Genomic DNA, 19,124 nt, shown 5'->3' on the forward strand with positions numbered 1-19,124 from the left:
CATCCGGGAACTACTACGAACTCGCTCTCCAACATGGCGGCGTCAGGTGAGGTTTATGTGGGTGAGCGATCCGGGTTGGTTCGGGAGAGAATTTAAGAGGATTTTACTTCAATGCAACTTAACACGTGAAGTTTGATGGTTGTTTTTTCTTCGCTTTATCGCTCCGCGTCGTTGTCTCGCGTGTATAAAAGGGGTTCCCGGTTGTTTTGGGCACGGTAAAGACGATACTGCCAGACATAGGCGAATGAACGGAGCAACGACTAGCATAAATGTGAACGTTGTAACCTCCCGAGAACTTGTAGCATTTATCTCTGGGCACGGTTACTGCGGCTGCTGAAGTCCGCTTTTGACTTTAAGCGTTGTTGTGCGCAGTGGACGTGGTTGACAGGCTGTGAAATGTTCGGAACTGCGTGCAGAGCTGGCACATTGTATGACCGTAGCGGGTTTCGCCGTGGCGCTCAGAGCAAGATAAGCGCCGGGCGCAAGCGCGATGTGTGGAGGAGGGGTCGGGCCGAGGAGTCCGGGCTGCCCGAGGAGTCTCCCCACGTGTGCAAGCGTGGCTGCCTGGTGTCGGTGTTTGATGAAATGGGGGAGCTGAGCCTGTTTTGGCCGCATTCTAAACACTTCCCTAGCTCCTTCTCAACTTTGAGCTATCTTTTTTTCCCCAGCCGGCCAAGTCCTGCGCGATTGATGGCGCACTTGGATCGTGGCGCTGCGACGCGAGCTAGGCCGTAAAACCTAGCCAGCTAAGCAGGGATACTTCCCCCGTCAGCAGTCCTTTGCTGACTAAGCCCGCATAGCCGCCAAGACAAAAGCGATCAGTGTATACGACAAGCTAAAGACCCGCATAGTTACCCTAACAGTTTGACCGCGGGGGTTGTAGTTTTAGAAGAAAACAGACCCGCTGAAACTTAATGTTACGCAGCTCTTAGCTCACCAATGTCACATAAGTGAGGATCGCTGAGCAGGCTACCACAGCCAATATTTTGCTTGCTGGTTTTGCAAAGTACAAGCGGTTATAGCCATTTTGATCAAACCTGATGGCCGTAAACAACAACTGAGTGTAATATTCTGGACCAGACCTGTAAACAGTCTTTGTTGGTCTCTGCGTTTGTGTAGGTTTTGAAATAATGTGTGCAAAAGAATGTCCTGACAGCTGGGATTTTCACAATAAAGCTCCCAGCCAGCTTTCTCACCCCCTATTTTTTGTTTTTGTTTTTCCAAGTCAAAACCTGCATCATGAACTGTGTGCGAGCCCCCCTCCCCATCCCCCTTGGGGGCTGGTAACTGCTGGCACTGGGACACACTGTCAAGAATATTCTGTGGTCTGTGCATGATTCAGTCAATCAAACCTCAAAAACGTGTTGCAGACACGCAGTAAGGTTGTTTTGAAATCGTTATGGTTCTCACCTTAGTTGGAGCTAAACAGCCTTTTCTGGTCTGTTGCACAGTGACGGTTGGACAGGCTGACCACTCCCCATTCGTGTGTGTGCAGTTTTGTTTTTTTGTAGCAAAAGAAGTATTTGTTATCACACGCACACTGGGGCCCACTCTTATCTTGCTTGGTTGTACATCATCTCACTACTAAACCTTAAAAATCACTATTTAAACAGCAGCTCTCATTTAAGGCAAAAACATTAGTTTTTTTTAGCTGTTGAGATGCTGCAGTTTCTGGTAGTTTAGTCTGCAGCTATTCCATATGTTACTTTGTTTGTAAGGGACTTCCATAGAGAGACGTCCACAATGGGCAAGGTAACCATTACTTACTCTTCTGTTCTTCCCTACAGCTAAGAAGAAGAATAAGAAGGGGAAGACCCTCACTTTGACTGACTTTCTTGCGGAGGACAGTGGAGGCAGCAGCGTCGCCCCCAGCTATCCAACCAAGTCCACAAGCTGGGCGGATGAGACTGATGACCTGGACGGAGATGGTAAGCACACACTGAAATGCACACAGGGATTGGAATATCTTAGCAGCATTTCATAACAGTAGGTGAACTAAAAAACAGTCTGCATTATGTTTCTTGGTAACAACTGTTTAGCTCTACCTTTTCCCCTTAACTGCAAATTCAAAACCTCTGAATTGAAGGCTGCAGTGTTTGTCTGAGCTATTTGCATTTGAAGAAGCAACCTGCCGGAGTGGTTTGTGGTAACAAAATGGTCAGTGTATGTCAGGTTAGCTATGCAATCAGTAGGCAGAGATATCCTTTTAATTGCATAGGTGTTGATTCAGTCACATGTTTTAAAGGAGATATTATGTATGAAAAGCCAGTCTCAGTGGAAATGCCCTGAAAGCAATTACTGTAGTAAAATCGGTGTGCTCGCTCTCTCTCTTGTTCAGAAGATCTTTTAGATTCGTTGGGAAAATTGAAGAATGTGGTCAAACTGGCGATTCTAGTAACACATGTAGTCGAACATGTGGCAGGATGTGAAATGTGCTGCAGAGTGTTTAAATGAAAATGAGCTGGGTGAGATATGAATAGATATGATATGCAGATATAAATGTCTTGCAATACGAGGGTGATAACACTAATCCAAGCTGGGGGTAGTTACATGAGGCATGTATTTTATTTATAAGAAAGTATTAATTAACATATTTACCAAGTCAAAGTTTGGTTTTTATGCAGCATCAGTGGCAATGCCCTGTTTGTTTGTATGTTAATTATTCCAGCTTCTATGTTGAGACTAGGCTATCTACACCACACCTGAGTGTGTGTGACCCTTAAACTCCAGTTTGTGTGACTAATGTGATTGCTGCACGCCATATGGGGGGCGTTTGTTTAGAAAAAGAGGAGCTGAGATGATGAGACAAACTGCGTAGTCGAGTCTGGATCATTAAGGGGAATGCGAACGCAGGCCAGTTTGCGCAAGCACTGTAGCAGGCAATGGCACCTAATGTTTGTTTTTTTTTCTCAAGTGTTTGCATTATGAAAAACAGTGATCTCTATGCAATGAGCTCTCTTGTTTTCTCACAGGTAACCCTAGTATAGGTAGCTTTTTTTTTTTTTTTTTTAAAGTCAAAGCATTTTGTGAATTTAGGAAGGTCAAATATTAGCTTTTATTTGAAGATTCCTCCAATGTCTCTGCAGTCTCGACTTCCTGGCACACGGAGGAGGACACGTACAGGGCACCACCCATCGACCGCTCCATTCTGCCCACAGCGCCTCGCTCAGCTCGCGAGCCCAATATTGACCGGGCAAGGCTCCCCCGCAGCCCGCCATACACCGCCTTCCTGGGAAACCTGCCCTATGATGTCACTGAGGACTCAATCAAAGACTTCTTCCGCGGCTTGGCAGTAGGTTTAGCAAGATATACACACAGCCATCACTCATAATTGTATATAACGGCCAAGGCAAATAACATTTAGGATGCCAGCAGTTCTGTGTGTGTTGGTTTTGCAGTTTCAGTTACATTTCAGGTTCCCAGATCATCACTTTGAAGTTACACATGTGGCTAATTTCTGAAGTTTCAGTCCACATCTACGTGGGGCTGTCCACACAACAGCAAGATTGAATTTGCATTTTAAAAAAGAACAGGATGCAGAGGTCCACTTTGTTATTCTGTTTGTTTTCACACTTGTTCCTCAACGTGTCACATCAACGACACAAAGTCTTTGTTGTTTTTTTTCTCTGTTGTTATTTTGCATTTTGAAAACTTGGGTAGTGTGTTTCTGTTGTCATGAGTGTAATTAGAGCGTTATGTTATTCATCAGTGTGTTTCACTTTAACTGTCTCTGTCCAGATCAGTGCAGTGCGTCTGCCTCGAGAGCCCAGTAACCCAGAGAGGCTGAAAGGCTTTGGTTATGCTGAATTTGACGACGTAGAATCCCTCCTCAGGGCTCTCAGCCTCAGCGAGGAAGTAAGAGAACCTGAAGTTGGAAAAGACACAATAAACAGTCTGAGACTTTCACCAAAGTGCAGGAAAGATCAGTAAATAATAGTTGTAACAAACGACTTCTTTGCTCATGCCAACAGAACCTGGGCAACCGCCGGATTCGTGTGGATATTGCAGACCAGTCAAATGATAAAGGTACACTTTTATTCCTGGACATTTTGAAACGCTCATCTCTGCCTCTGCAGTCACGCGCCGCTCCATTGCCCTCGTTGAAGTGTTCGATAATTTAACACAGCGTCTCCTCTCCTTCTTCACATCTCAGAAAGAGACAGCGGACTTATGGGTGGTCGAGACCGAGGTGGGCGAATGGCTGACATGGGTCCTGACAAGACAGACAGTGACTGGAGAGCTCGACCAAGTGCGGATGCTGATGATGGACCTCCCAGGAGAGACGATGCCTTCGGAGACAGTGAGTCTAATAAGCTTTTGCTGGAGCTTTATCATGATAGCATAAGATTCCCTCTAAAGACAAAAATATACCTAAATAAACAAACAGAAAAACAGAATGCTTGGAGATTTTTTTTTTCCCATTTCAGTTACACAAATTGAAGCATAAAATTTTAATTTCTGAGTATATTCACTGAACTAATTAATTAAAACAAGTCCATTAAGTGGCTTCTTTTGCACTATGGAGAATTTTGTGAAACTTAGCCTTAGCTTTATGTCACAGCCCTGGTTTTCAGCTTTCAAACTGAGGAGCAGGTGTTATTTATTTTTTTATTATTTCTTTGTCTTTAATTTTGAATTGTTTATATAAAATACATGTGTGGTAACACCATCCAACCAGCCGTTCAGTGTGTCACGTCCCATTACTTTCGGCTTAATGCAGGATCACGTGACCGTTACGAGTCTGATCGTCACAGAGATGGCCAGCGGTGGGACAGTGATCGTAATGAAGGAGGTCGTTACCGGGATCGCTATGACAACAGGGACCGCAGAAACAATGATGGAGGTTTGTTTGTATAAGTTCTGTAAACTGCTTCTTAGGCACAAGATCCAGATTACTTTAACATTCTGATCCCAAATAAATCTTTATTTTTTGTGGTTGTATTTAGTGTTTACAGCGTTCTGTTTTCACGTTTCGTTTTTGGTCTGCTGTCTGTGTAGGTTATGACTCCCGTAGTGGAGGAGGTCGTCGTAACTTTGGTAGTGGTTTCCGCCGTGATTATGATGACAGTCAGGGTAGCAATGATCGCTACGGGGACCGGGATCGTTACGGAGATCGAGATCGTTACGGGGACCGGGATCGCTATGGGGACAGGGATCGTTACGGAGACCGGGATCGTTATGGAGATCGAGATCGTTACGGAGAACGGGATCGTTACGGGGACCGTGAAGACCGGCACGACAGGCGTGAAGAGAGAGGTGAGATTTCATTGTATAAATCCTATCCTTTGTCAATATTCTTAATTTTCAGGAAAAATCTTGTTAAGTTGTGCATTTGTGACGTATGTACTTTCATCTTTTCCAACCCTAGCTCCTCAGCAGAGACCCAAGTTGAACCTGAAGCCTCGTAGTGTACCTAAAGAGGAGGAAAGCGCCGGCAGTGGTGGCACTTCACCTGCTGCCACTTCAAGCTCCAGCAGCAGGGCCTCGTCCATCTTTGGCGGAGCAAAACCCGTTGACACAGCAGCAAAGGAGAGGGAGGTGGAGGAGAGGCTGAAGAAGGAGGAGGAGAGACTGCAGAGGCAGCTGGAGGAGGACAAAGGCAGGGGACCGGACAGAAAGATGAGGGACAGGTGAGCGGGGAGGCTGATGAGTAATGTTTGAATGTAGTAGTATTGTACATTTATTACACCATTAAATTTTCTGCCTTTTTTTTCTCAAGCACAAGTAAATTAGACCTAATGCAGAAATGGGAGAGAGCCTTTTTATTTTCAAATGTTAATGATTAAGTGTTTAATGTTGACGCATCCTGTGGAGACTTGTACAGCTTGTACAAGCTCTTTGCAGCCAGAGTCTCTGTTAAATGGACTGATGCTCAAAATGCTTTTCTGCTGCTTTACCCCAAGCCTCATTCACACACATTCATACAAGTGCTTTCTTTAAGTTAACATTCACACAGATGCACCGGGAGCACTTTAGGGTACAGTACCTTGGAGGAGCCAGGCATAGACCATCAATCCTTGCAATTAGTGGAGCCACAGCCGTTGTCGCCGTTGCATTAGAATCCTTCACTTCTGTTCTTGCATCCATCCATCCATTTTCTTCCGCTTATCCGGGGCCGGATCGAGAAGCCCAGACCTCCCTCTCCCCAGCAACCTCCTACAGCTTGTCCAGGGGAACACCCAAGCGTTCCCAGGCCAGCTGAGAGATATAGTCTCTCCAGCGTGTCCTGGGTCTGCCCCGGGGCCCCCTCCCGGTGTGACATGTCCAGAACACCTCGCCCAGGAGGCATCCTTGTCAGATGCCTGAACCGCCTCAACTGGCTCCTTTCGATGTGGAGGAGCAGCAGCTCTACCCTATCTCTAAGGGAGAGGCCAGCGACCCTTCAGAGGAAGCGCGTTTCTGCCACTTGTATCTGCAATCTTGTATCTGCAATCTTGTTCTTTCGGTCACTACCCACAGCTCATGACCATCGGTAAGGGTAGGGACATAGATAAAATTGAGAGCTTCGCTTTTACACTCGGCTCTCTCTTCACCACAACAGACCGGTACAGCGTCCGTATCACTGCAGCCGCCGCACCAATCCTTCTGTTGATCTCCCGCCCCCTTCTCCGTCACTCGTGAATAAGTTCTTGCAGCTCAGTTTAATTTCTGAGATGTTTATGGCATGTTTATAAGATCTGCCTGCAACTTGACAGACACTCAAAGCCTCATCTTATGATTCTTGAAGAGAAGATTCAAGATGTTCTTTGGTTCACTGTTCTGTTATAGCTGCAACTCGCTTTTCACGTTGGTTTTGATTTGACTGCTTGACATTTACATCCAGAATTTCAGATGTTTGTCTGTGTAATCAGTAAGTTAAGGCCTAACAAGTTGCTCAAGTTTTTACATATAATAGTAGCAGTTCCAAATATTTGCATGGTACACTTTTTAAAATCTCCTCAAAGGTAAAAACGGCAACTGATATTTTTAATATCTGTTTGCAGCAGGGTTTGTGTTCACGATTGTCCACTGCAAAAATCTGCTAATCATGTCATTTGCATAGAGCAGAACTAATAATAATGGATTGGATTTATACAGCGCTTTTCAAGGCACCCAAAGCGCTTTACAATGCCACTATTCATTCACTCTCACATTCATACACTGGTGGAGGCAAGCTACGGTTGTAGCCACAGCTGCCCTGGGGCAGACTGACAGAAGCGAGGCTGCCATATCGTGCCATTGGCCCCTCTGGCCAACACCAGTAGGCGGTAGGTAAAGTGTCTTGCACAAGGACACAACGACCAGGACAAAGAGCCTGGGGATCGAACCGGCGATCTTCCGGTTACAGATGCGCTTCCCAACCCCCTACTAGAACTGTGAGGGCTGAACTCTTGCTCTTGCTTTACAATTGGTCGGGTCGTCACATTGCACTCGAAACAGTCTGTCTCAGATGCCCCACAGTCTCTGCAAAAACCCAGTGTAGCGTTTGACCCGATAAACATACGCTGGGGCGATTATTTTTGACAGCAAAACTTTTTATTTAGAGATGTGGGTTTATTCGCAGCCACTCCCGCTCTCTGCAGCTGTCACGTCCGCTCTCCCTCCGACTGTCACTGTCAACATAAAAAGACACACAATCAATGTCGGAACCCAGCACACCTGTCGACCCCGCCCCTGCGCCGCCCCGGGAGCTCACTGTGTCACCCCTCCTCTGCAGCTGGCCAGAGACCACACCCACGCCACACTCAGAAACTTGTTTGCTTGGATTTTTCTGTGTTTTTAGCCTGCTTTGCTTAAACCCTGTTACCCCATTTGCAGTTTACATTCAGCCAAAACATGTGTTAAATTTTGTTTAGATTTAGTGTTTCAGTGTTTCAACTGTACTTCCCCTCATGTGGTGTGAGCACTTTGAGTAGCTACACTGAAACAAAGTGCTTAAAATAGTGGTTTGGGTTTCTGACAACAGTGGTTTGATTTGCATAATGTACCCAAAGGTCTAAAGGAAAGAAAATAAAGATTTCCTTTTTGCTTTTAGGGACCCGAGCTGGCGCAACGAGGAATCTCATACTGAGCGATCCCGCACAGGAAGCGAGTCTTCACAGCAAGGAAGCACTTCTGGAAGAGGTGGGATGTTTCTTCACTTGCTTCCTTTCTTCTTCTCGATCTCTCCTTCGTCTTTGTCCTACTTGGGACTGAAACACTGCCTTCTCCCACTAGGGTCACGGTGTCGAGATAGCGAGCGCTCCGGTGAGAATGAGGTATTCAGCGGGGTAGAAGGTGGCTCCACTTCCCCTGGGTCCTCATCCCGGCCCCCCTCCACCAGCTCTTCTAAAGAGCCATTGAAGGTGATGCCTGCACCTCCTCCCAAGGAGAATGCATGGGCCAAGAGAAGTGCAGCCAGCACAGGCTCTAATGAGGGCGATGGTCGAGCTCCGATCTCCCCGGTCTCCCCAGGCGGTTCAGCTCCTCCCAAGTTCAGGTGAGCACTCACTGAATGAAGCCTGCAATGTTTAAATTCTGCTCTTGAATGAATGAATGAGTAGATTGTAGTAGATTGAGTAATTGATACTCTGAATTCCCTACAGCCTTAATATACTTTGCCTTGACGGTTCCTCCTTTCCTTTTAGCTCCTCAAGTTCTGCAGATGAAAGAGGATCTGGAAAGGGTAAGTGCTAAACACAGTGGGATTTCCCCCACTCCGAAAACAAGTTACCAGGGTGTCTCCATCGATTACCTAATGAAGAAATCTTAAAAAAGCACAATCTGACTGAAGAAGTGAAGCAGAAACAGTATATTGCATGTCTTAATTGAATACAGTGAGTAATCCATCTCATTCCATGCTGGAAAAGTAAACCTACTTTGTCACACACTTGCGTTTGGTTAGGTCTTCCAGTCAACGAGGTGATATTAGGAGTTGTGTTTTGAGTTTCCTGTCCCCTTTGACTTCTTGTCTGGCTCCTCTCGACATCATCAGTGTATGGTGCACTTAATCAGCTTCAGCTGTATTTGCCCATCTGTGCTCTGAGAAACAAAAAAAGCACAAAAAAACAGCTGAAGCATTTGCACGTGCTTATAGAGTACATCTTGTAAGTACTGGCGCCTGAAAGGTGATGACAGAGTGATTTTTCAAATCCTTGAGTGGTCCAGGAAAAAGAGCTGGGAACTTCTTTTTTTGTTTGTTTTTTTTTGTTTGTTTGTTTGTTTCTGTAGACTGTGAAAAGCACAAGATTCTCAGAAAAAGGAAGTGGAATAGTTCAGGACTTCATTTGTTGTCGTGCAAATGCTTTGTTCATGCATTTAGCAGATTTCCTTAGAAAGTGTTTCATCGATTCGCTTGCTCACTTACCATATGTGGTGTGCAGCTTTTATCTGTGCTTTCCACACTTACTAGAAATCGTGCTGAACGCATTTGTCAAAGAGTCTTGCTAGGAGCGGGTCCTGCTCAGAACGTGCATGCCGAAACACTACAAGAACAATAGTATCTTCATGGCTGTGGTGCCACAAGGTGGCTCTCACCCTTTTTTCAAAAGTTTTGGAACCTTTTGGCACATTTTGCAAGCCGGCATCAGATTTCTCAGAGGCCCGTTCTTGTAGTGGGGGCAGTTGTGCACCTCTCATTTGGCCCTATATCAGTGACTAACACATTTTGAATCCAACCAAAGTAGCTGTTTATGCTGCAGTGCGTTGAGAGTGTAGTCTACTGTACACCGTCCACCAAGCCCCCCTTGACTCAACTGTCTGGCTTCTTCTTTAAGATGAGAACAAGGCTGATGGTGTGCGTCGGGACCGGGGGCCCCCACGAGCACGAGGGGGGCCTGCAGGGCCTGGAGCTGGGCGGGGGCGAGGAGAGGGGCCCAACAGAGACCGAAGGAAGGAGGCAGACAGGTTAGCAACTGCAAAGTTCTTAATGAGACAGGGAGGATATTTTTCAGGCATCTGTGCTCGGGTTACACAACTGATGGTGCTTTGTGGTTTGTTTTTTTTATTTTTATTTTTTGTGGGTCACTGGGAAGACAGGGTTTCCTGGTGTGCACATGAATGCTTTATCTGTGCTACACCAAATCATCATGATCCCCCATATTGTAGCACAAGAAATAATTCATGTCAGAACTACATGAATCAGAACTGAAATTTCTGAAATGGCTGTTAATCTTCAGAAAATGAGCAGATTCCTCTTTATTTATTTTCACCTGTGGCCATTAAAGGTTTCGCAACTAGTTTTTTAGTGCAGATACTTCCTAACGTCAGCATTCACTCTGACCTTTAGAAAGGACAACAGAAGAGACCGAGACTCCAGACCACCCCCAGAGCCAAAGAAATACGAAGAGACCCCAACCCCCGTAAGTCCTGTTGCTCAGCCACATCAAAATCTGTGCAAAGTGGCACTGTGCTGTCAAAGTACTGATTAGTTTTCTTATTTTGTTGCAGAAGTTCAGCTCAGCCAGTAAGTACGCCGCTTTGCTAATGGATGGTGACCAAGGAGAAGACGCAGATGACGCCGATTAGAGGGAAAACAACGAGATGCAGAGAAAGCGATGAATGCAAGAAGAAAAAAATAATAATCTCACATAGCGTATGGGAAAAAAAAAATCTCCTCACATGGATGTGGCTCCTGGGAAGGGAGGGTGAATCATCACCCCTCTCTGTTTTCCTCCTACAAACCTGTCCTTTAATTTCAAACCATTCACCCATCCCTCCTCCCCCTGCTCCACCTTCAGGACTCTTCAGGTTCTAAAGAATAGTCACATACTGGACTTGTTTTAAATGGAACAGAGGAATACATGACACATGAAAACGTGATGGATAAGATTGAATTAATTGTAATAAATAAATGGAAAAAGTGGGGAAAAATGATTTTTGTATATTTGTGGATCACAGGCGCATCTAATGACTGAAGATGGAGCTTATAAACGTGTTTTGGTTTTTTTTTCTCTCTCCTTTATTGACTTTTTAGAAATGCAAAACATCATTACAAGCCCTTCTGTATACGTTATTAAATAATTTGATGTTATAGAGTATTTTAAAAAATATACAAGTGTACTGCTGAAATTTGAAAATCCCGTCTTCCAGTACTCATTATCATGAGCATTGAGACAAAACCTGCTAATTTAACGATTTTTCCAATCATGTGATTCACCATTCAACAAATAAGCTGGTCGACGGTGTTAACAAAAGGATTCCCAAACATATTTTTGCAGGATTTATATTTTCACAGTTGCAGGGAAGGAAGGAAGAAAGAAAAAAGCCACCACACAATTTTACCTTGAGAATCAATTAAGTGCCATTATTACAATCCCCATCATTGTACAGATGTCCCTCTGTTTCTATACCTTAGAATTAGACCAGTTAAATGCTCATGGTACTCCAGTATCCAGTCACGTTAACAGATCTGTGTAAATCATTCATTGCCCCTGAAGGAGTACTAATCTACGGAGAAAGGGTGGATTTGCTTGGGGGGGGAGTGTTCATGAGGTTATATGAACCTGTCTTCCAATTTGTAATAAATTGGGGTCATCATGTGAAATCAAAAAGTATGGTTATTAAAGTTCTAATGTGGGAAAATGCAACTCCTCCCTGCTGCCTTTTGTTATGCTGAGTGGGCAGCACATACTCTCGTGACACCTACGGGATTTACCATCACCCGTGAAAACACGGTTGTCTATATGCCGAGTTGCTTCAACCAACTTTCTGCTCTCCCGGTGTGGTCTGTGAGGCATAAGATTTCCTCAGTGTTTCTTCAGACTCGGGGCCCCCTGCTGAGGCCCCGGCTCCTGGTGGCAGCTGGTTAGGATCCTGCTGAGCTTTACACCCACCCACCCTCCTCCACACACAGAAGGTGCGCATTTTAATGCAAGAAGGGATTTCTTCAAAGCAAACCATTCTTTGCAGCGGATATCGGAAAGAATACTGATTGACACCAAGGGTGTGTGTTTAGGCACGTGCAAATTATGTCTTTTAAATATTTATGAGGTAAAAATAGTGGCCATGATGTAGCAATGCCAAAGCTGGGAAGCAGACATGGAAAACAAGGCAGACGTTTGTGTGTGTGCATGAACACAATCCACATTACTTCAATCATGATAAAGCCTAGATAAGAAAGAATTACAGAGAAAAAATCCTGGGTTCGAATCGGGACGTCCTCCCTGTGACTGGGTTGTCTCCAGGTACTCCGGCTTTCTCCCACAGTCCCAAGAGATGCTTATCAGATTAAATAGTGATTCTAAATTGGCCATAGATGTGAACATTTGTGTAAAAGCCATGTGACCGATCAACAGCCTATTCAGGGTGTACATCCCACCCCCCACCAATGACAGCTGGGATAGGCTTACAGCATTGGACAGTATGATTTCTGTGTTTTACATTTGAAAACAATAAGGAGAAGCGTCATTTTCCTCTAAAGGTCATCCATGGATTCAGGTTTCACATACAAAATGTGACTTCTAAAATATTAAACATTGATTTCAATCAATAATCATTCACATTTATAAAGCGCTTAATAGTGCACCAGCTGCACCATGAGATTAATGCTTAAGCATGCATCCTTCATAGGCAGGGTCTCAAACTATATAGATGTGAAGAAATATGATGCAATTTGGCCCTTGAAGTTAGTTCTTTTGTTTGTTGTTGAAGGCAATTTTAAAATAAATTGTTTAAAAAGCAAAAAAAATGATTTAATGTGAGGGTAATATGAGCAGAGAGCACAAACATGTTGAGGGATTGTCTGTGTTAGTTCAGTGAGATAGTTACTTGTAAAGAAAACATTTTTCACCAGCAGTCAAAAACTAATGTGTACACTTAGTCTGCATTTTTATTTAAATACGAACAAAATGATAGCAGAAGTGCCGCCACATGTCTGGCCAGAAAGAGAGGACTAATGTGTCTATTTGGTAGCTCAATGAAAGGCTTCAGTTAGTTAAGAGTGAGGAAAAAAAATTGCCTTCACGTTTGTAGTTTTGTCCTGTTGTACAATATTTGTAATTTTAAAGAAACAAACAAAACTCTACATTTTCAGAAATATTTGCAGGTGTTTTCTTGTTTGTTTGTTTTGTACTACTTGAACACTAAAGTGGTCCTCCAATGAGATGAGAGTGCAGCTCATTTAAGTTTGAGACCCCTGATTTAGATCAAACACTTTTTGTAATAGTGTTATTTTAATTGTCTCTCAGCCATAAAAGGCTGATGGGGTATTGTCGTCACCCCGCCGGGACATCCAAATTTGTGAATGTGACAACTTCAGAACAAGGCGATGTAGGATTTTGAAACTTATACAATATGTGCGTCTACTAAAAATCTCGGTCGAGTTTGAATATCAGTGTCCTCGACCTTAAGGTCAAAGGTCACGTTTTCTGAAAATCTTGTGAACACATCAAGAAAGATGATACCATAGGTGCGTCAACTGGGAGAGTGACGGGTAGCATATTATTTATATAAACTGCAGTGCTGTTCCTTTTACTTGGGTAAAGATCTGAGTGCCCTTTCACTGTGGTACTCTGTTTCAGTGAAAACAGTTTTAACATGAACATTGGGGAAAACAGTGTTTTTTACAATAACCTGTCCTGTTGAGCAGTTTTAGCGAGCAGAATCATGGTCTGAGTGCTTTGTTGTGCTGAGAGGGGGAAGACAGAATATCAACCAAAAGTTAAAATGTTTTAAATGTATTTACATGTCACTGAGTGAAATATAGGTGAGTGAAATTGAAATGACCATCAGACACCCTTGATCTGGAGCTCTGTGCAAGATCTTAGCTCATGGAGCTAATGGTGGATCAGTCCAAAACTTGGAACTTGATCTGAAGGCAGCTGGAACCACAGTCACCACTGGTAAAACTCTACATTGTTATAGACTGAAATCTTGGTATGGTCCCCCTTCTCAAGAAGGCAGTTGTACAGGTTCATCTTAAGTTTGCTAATGAGCATCTAAATCATTCAGGAAAGATTTGGGAGAAAGTGCAGTTGGTCGAAGGCAAATGCTGAGTATGATCTAAAGAACACCATCCTTTACAGGCAAGCACAGAGATGTTCTTCTCTGCATTGAGGGGTCAGTGAACAGGGCTACTGTAAAATCCTCCTTCCTTCAGTCAGAACACTGAAGATGGCATCAAAGGAGTGGCTAAAGAGGAAGCACATTAAGGTCATGGAGTGGCCTAGCCAGTCTCCATACTTCAGTCCGATAGAAAATCTGTGGCAGAAACTGAAGCTTCGAGCTGCCAAGTTTCTGTAAAAAGGACTGGACCAAAATCCCTCCTGAGATTGTGCAAACCTGGTGACCAACTACAAGAAAGATCACACCAACAAGGATTTCTCCACCAAGTACTAAATTATCAAATACTGATTTCACTCAGTGACATGCATCTGTTTATAACCTTTGTGTGATGTGTTTTTTTCTGGGTTATTGGTTGATATTCAGTATCTCCCCTTTAACATGAAACTACCATAGAAGTCAAAGCACGTTCATTTTTTTGAAAGCGAGCAAACTTACAAATAGGTCAAGTAGGTGATCAAATACTTGTTTCCCCCACTGTATCCACACATAACCAGCCCCCACACCTGTCGCCATGACAGTTAAGAGGATGGCACACACAGGAGGGTCCTCCATACCCTTTTCCACTTCACACCACAAAATGACAGAGGTTCATGTCCACACGTTAAGTTTTCAAAGAAAGCTGCCTTGATTTCATCTGAATTTATAGCATACAGATTTTAACCTCTCACTATCCCTGATTTCTTCTCACTGCTGCTGTAGATGCTGATGATTTGATGCCCAATTTAGCTCCCGGCCTCAGATTTGTCTCACATTTAAACCAAAGACTGCTTTGTACAGCCTAACCAAGCCCTAAAAATGTGGCTTTAAAAAGAGTTTATTGTTGAAGCTTTTCCCCTCCCAACTGCAAAAAACCCCAGATTGAAGCAGTATTTTGTCTGGGGAGCCCAGTTTGAAGATTACAGTTGTGTGTGTGTGCTACAGAAAGAGAGAGAGAAAGAGAGAGCTGTAGTCTGGAGGAATTTAACGGGTAGCGGAACACAGATCTAAAATTTAAGCACAGAGTGTGTCATTGTTTTAATTTCAGTGGAGAGAGAGAGCTGCATCCAAGTGAGGAAATAAAGCGAGGTCAGTGATGATGTCATTTGTCCTGTCAAACAGGGAGGTGAAGCTGATTATGTTTTAGGCTACATAAACGCCCATGGGACACGCCGAGATAGAAGACTTTTTCTTGAAACAATGCGGAGAGGGAGAAGAGTGATCAGTGCTATCAAGCCAGCAGTTAAGTTCTCATGAGCAAAGCCACAGAGACCAGAAGGATGACATGTGTGAAAGAGGTTCAAACTAATCACTCTCCCATGAGGAAGAGGAGCGTGAGAGGAGCTGCAGTAAAGCCAAAGCATAAGGGAAGGGCTTGACATCAACAAGCCAAAACAGCTGCCCCCTTCTCCCGCACAGCAAGGGAGGGAGGGAGAGAGAGACAGGGAAGACTGGAGGGTCTGTAAGTGTAGAGCACAAGACATTTGAGGGTCTGTAAGCTGGAGAGAAGGAGTTATTAGCAAGTGGAAACGGTGGAGGGGGGCGGGAGGGAAGAGAGAGGCGAGTGAGTGTATGCCTGTATGTTTTCAGAGTGAAGATAGTCAGAGAGCAAGGGACGCAGGGGGAGTGTAAGGGGATGTGGGTTGAAGGGTAGGTTCTTGGTGACAGAGGGAGAAAGAGCGGTTGTAAGAAGAGAAGTCAGGGGGTGGAAAGTTATCTGGGGTGGGTTTCGAGGCAGGGTAAGCCGTTAGACGCGAAGAGCAGAGGTGTGAGGAGTCGCTGAGAAGGACGGAGGAACATGCTGGAGAACAAGAAGAGAGAAAACATGAAGTGCTGAAAGGGGTGGAAGAGAAGAGGAAATCACTCGCGAGGAGCTGAGGAAATTTAAAGATTAGAGGTGCAAGAGGCGTGTTTGCTGCAAGAATGGGGTGCATTCACAGTACGAGAACTGTGGGGATACAAAAGCACGCACATGACTCAGAAACTGGAGGAATCCCTGTGAAGGCAGACCCTGAGGTACCTCCTGAAATCCTTCAGCTCGCTGAGGTAAGTGAGTAACCATCAACACGCTGGTCGTGCACAGTTCCATCCTCAAACGTGTGCAGTTTGAAGATAAACACAAAGTGAAATCACAGGTCATTACAGATCAGCTGTTAAAGTCAGTTTGAAACACTAGCTCTCACTTTACATCCACAGCGCCCGCTCGATCTGCTTTGCCATTTGACTCAGCAGCAGAGGCTGAACTTATACACTCATCACATGCTTGATAACAACCAAAGGAATCCAAAGAATTGCCACTGTGTTTCCAAATTAGATGAGGCCTGGACTCCAGAGCTGCTCTGTCTCTCTTATGAAATATTCCAGCAGCACATCATAAACAGAAGTGTGCATACCGAAGGGATCAAAGTGTTTGGCATGTTCCTTTTAGATCTCTGTTAGAAGCTTGTGAGCTAAGAAAGCTAATAAACTGTAAACTAAAACCACAGTCATCAACAGTGAACCAAGAAAAAAAGGGGGGTATGCAGAGCAGCAGAAGGGGGGATTCATGCGATCACTGTTAAATGATGTTCCTCGGGTATCAAAGGTTCAGGAGGAAGTGGTATAAGTTACTGGTCTGGCTTTGACCCACCGCCTGCCTGTCTGCAGCCTCTATTTAGGAACATGTATGGATTTAGGTGCAAGCTACACTTCCACATGCATGAAGCCTCCTGGGAGACTTTTATGGAAAGTAAAATAAAGGTATGCGCACTGGAATATGTGTGTTCTCACATGTCAGAGTAAATCACATTGTGGCATGCTCTGTGTCAGTGTTAGAAGAGAGCAAAAGAACAAAAAAGGTAAATGGGAAATGAAAAAAGTTGTGCATCTTTAATAAAACACACAGTGAAATGAAGCTGAAAGTGTGACGAGTGTGTAGTTTCTCTCTGATATTGGAGATATTGCTGGAACAAAAACATTAGCTCATTTGTGGCTTCATATCCCTTGCTTGTGTTTTCCTGTGTGTGTGTCAGAGCATGCCAAATTGTGATGACATAGTCCCAGCTGAATGGGCGGACTCGTATGAAGTGGAGAAGAATGAAGTGTGTGAATCTGTACATGCAACTATCAGTGCAGGAGTTTGGTTTTTTTTGTTTTGGTGGGGGGAAGTTTGCAGTTTCTTGTGCTGTCTTTTAGTCACGGTTTTTTTCCTCTCTTTCACACAAATGAAAATGGGAACTAATTCTCGTTCCTATTTTGAGCATTTTCATAGCTTTTAGAGGCGACAGCCCCCTACTCCTGCAGGTTATAAATACCCAGCCAGAACTTGAGCATACTCCTGGCTCGCCACCTGCTCCCGTCCCTTCCTGGGCGGATTGTATGTCTGTGTGTGAGTGTGTGTGAGAGTTTTGTGACTCCTGGTCTCCAGCATGTCATCACTTGTGAGGTGCCGCTGAAAAAAGAAATGAGGCATTTAGTGTCAAGGAGGTGTGCGTGCGTGTGTGTGTGTCACTGTACTCTGTATTTATTTACAGTGTGCGTGCGTGCGTGCGTGCGTGCGTGCGTGCGTGCATGCGTGCATGTGTGCAGGCGTATGTGGTTGCAGCTGTATATTTTTGCCAATGTGAGGCAGTGGTACAGTGTATATTTCAGATAACTAAAGCTTTGTATTGAGGCACACGACAGAAAACTCTCACGACACAAAGCGGCATTACAGCTTCATTTTAAAAAGCCAGGGTAAAAAAAAAACAAAGCCCTAATAAATGCAGTTCAGTCCCTTTCTTCATCCACACATTAGATATGGAAGTCCTTCGGGCTCTTTGGTCAGTGGAGATGCCTGGAGAATGACACAGACTTTGGCTGCGAAAAACAAATGGGGTGGGGTTCTAATGCTGCAATGCAATACTGCAACACTGCTGATAGCCACGGGAGCCTCTGGAGACTGAATGTCCGCGCAAACAAAGATCCTTCTTACTGGTATCACTGCATATAAAGGGGGTTGAGCATAATCTAGCAAACACCTGTGCAGCACAGCGTAGCTTATATTCAGTCCTAGTGTTGAAAAAACTCAGTAAAATTCATTAGAAAGCTCAAATTATTCAAACTTTTAAGGCTTTCAAAGCATTTAGCAAATCGTGCCAAAACGTTTGTGTTTACTGTCTGAGTCAAATGAAAATGACAAAGCATTTGTCAGCATCACCTCAGCTTTGAACTGTGCTGCTTTTATGACAAATGCCTCGACAGTTGTTTGTGCGGTTCCAGTTTAAACTAAACTTCGGCCGTCTTGTTGTGCTCCAGTTATTTGACAGCGTTGTCCTTCTTGTCGCCCTGATGTTTTGAGCGTGGTGTTAAAAATGCTTTCCCGATGTGTAATTTTCTGTCCCTCTGTATGGAACAAAATCCTTTTGTATAGTTATATTCAGAAACACTGTGAACCCGACCCATAATGATGGGCTGCTAGAACAAAATCCGAACAAGGTGCAGCAAGAGTTAAGCAGTAGCGGGCTTTGCCATCATGGGCTCGGCTGTCAACTTTCAAATCATGGGGAGAAGATTTGTCGCCCTGAGGCGACACCTCAGTAAGACATGTGACCTGGGAAAAATTTAAAGATCGAATGACTTACGGTGTTGTTGTAACAACTGAACTTCAAAGTTGAAAAGACATGTTCAGTTCACATGAAAATGTTGTTTTTAGTACAAGTTTAAATCCGTACATTTCAGTTTCATGATGATAGCATCTCTCCAAAGCTGTTTAACTTGGCTCGCCTTACTTAATGTTGTTAAGTAAGCTGGAATAGGTGGAAAGGACTGTTCTTTATCCTGAGTTAATTGACAGATAACTACCCCTAAATGTGCTCTCTGCTCACATACCAAAAGTACTTTATAAAGGTTATTATTTAACTAGACTGTTCCCTAAGATTCTGATTAAAATGTCAGATGAAAAATGAATGGCTTTAAACGTGTGTGTCAGCTGATTGAGGGATCATTCAGATATTTTAGGAATCGGTGTCTCAGGAAAGCCGTGAGGACCCCACACACCCATGCCCTCACCTCTGTGAACTACTGCCATCTCTCGCAGCCACACAACCAGGCTGAACAATAGCTTCCTCCCAGAGCTGTGGAGGCCAAGAACACATAAAGACTGGAAA

General features: G+C 44.2%; 2 protein-coding genes and 1 long non-coding RNA gene across 6 annotated transcripts in view; 2 read left to right on the forward strand and 1 right to left on the reverse strand.

The window, feature by feature from the left end:
- Positions 1–10,833, forward strand: eif4ba (eukaryotic translation initiation factor 4Ba). Of its 2 annotated transcripts, XM_006784479.3 has the most exons (15): positions 1–46; positions 1,788–1,928; positions 3,087–3,292; positions 3,739–3,855; positions 3,972–4,026; positions 4,154–4,300; positions 4,721–4,843; positions 4,999–5,256; positions 5,369–5,630; positions 8,015–8,103; positions 8,197–8,458; positions 8,607–8,644; positions 9,735–9,864; positions 10,247–10,319; positions 10,408–10,833. In XM_006784479.3, exons 1-15 carry the CDS (start codon positions 34–36, stop codon positions 10,483–10,485), a joined length of 1,992 nt encoding a protein of 663 aa, XP_006784542.1. In that variant the 5' UTR covers positions 1–33; the 3' UTR covers positions 10,486–10,833. The 2 variants fall into 2 exon arrangements, with proteins under 2 accessions (XP_006784542.1, XP_006784543.1); XM_006784480.3 differs by lacking the exon at positions 9,735–9,864.
- The window catches only part of LOC118453749 (uncharacterized), a 23,959-nt gene continuing 13,622 nt past the window's right edge, over positions 8,788–19,124 (reverse strand). The window contains exon 3 of the long non-coding RNA XR_004843431.1: positions 8,788–9,000. This is a non-coding gene — a long non-coding RNA (uncharacterized LOC118453749). The remainder of the gene's footprint in view (positions 9,001–19,124) is intronic.
- LOC102788689 (tensin-2-like) overlaps positions 15,494–19,124 on the forward strand; it is a 31,120-nt gene continuing 27,489 nt past the window's right edge. For all 3 annotated transcript variants that reach the window (XM_006784481.2, XM_006784482.2, XM_035905083.2), the window contains exon 1: positions 15,494–16,044. In XM_006784481.2, coding sequence (XP_006784544.2) covers positions 15,922–16,044 — 123 coding nt within the window. In that variant the 5' untranslated portion in view covers positions 15,494–15,921. The remainder of the gene's footprint in view (positions 16,045–19,124) is intronic.

The sequence above is a fragment of the Neolamprologus brichardi genome, chromosome 5 (genome assembly GCF_056152115.1).
Source record: "Neolamprologus brichardi isolate AB-2024 chromosome 5, ASM5615211v1, whole genome shotgun sequence".
In the NCBI taxonomy this organism is placed as follows: domain Eukaryota; kingdom Metazoa; phylum Chordata; class Actinopteri; order Cichliformes; family Cichlidae; genus Neolamprologus; species Neolamprologus brichardi.

Bases quoted from the DNA above. Each gene is read 5' to 3' on its own strand.
- eif4ba (XM_006784479.3), top strand. The intron at 3,293-3,738 runs GTAGGTTTAGCA...GTCTCTGTCCAG, and splicing joins ACTTCTTCCGCGGCTTGGCA to ATCAGTGCAGTGCGTCTGCC. The intron at 3,856-3,971 runs GTAAGAGAACCT...TCATGCCAACAG, and splicing joins CTCTCAGCCTCAGCGAGGAA to AACCTGGGCAACCGCCGGAT.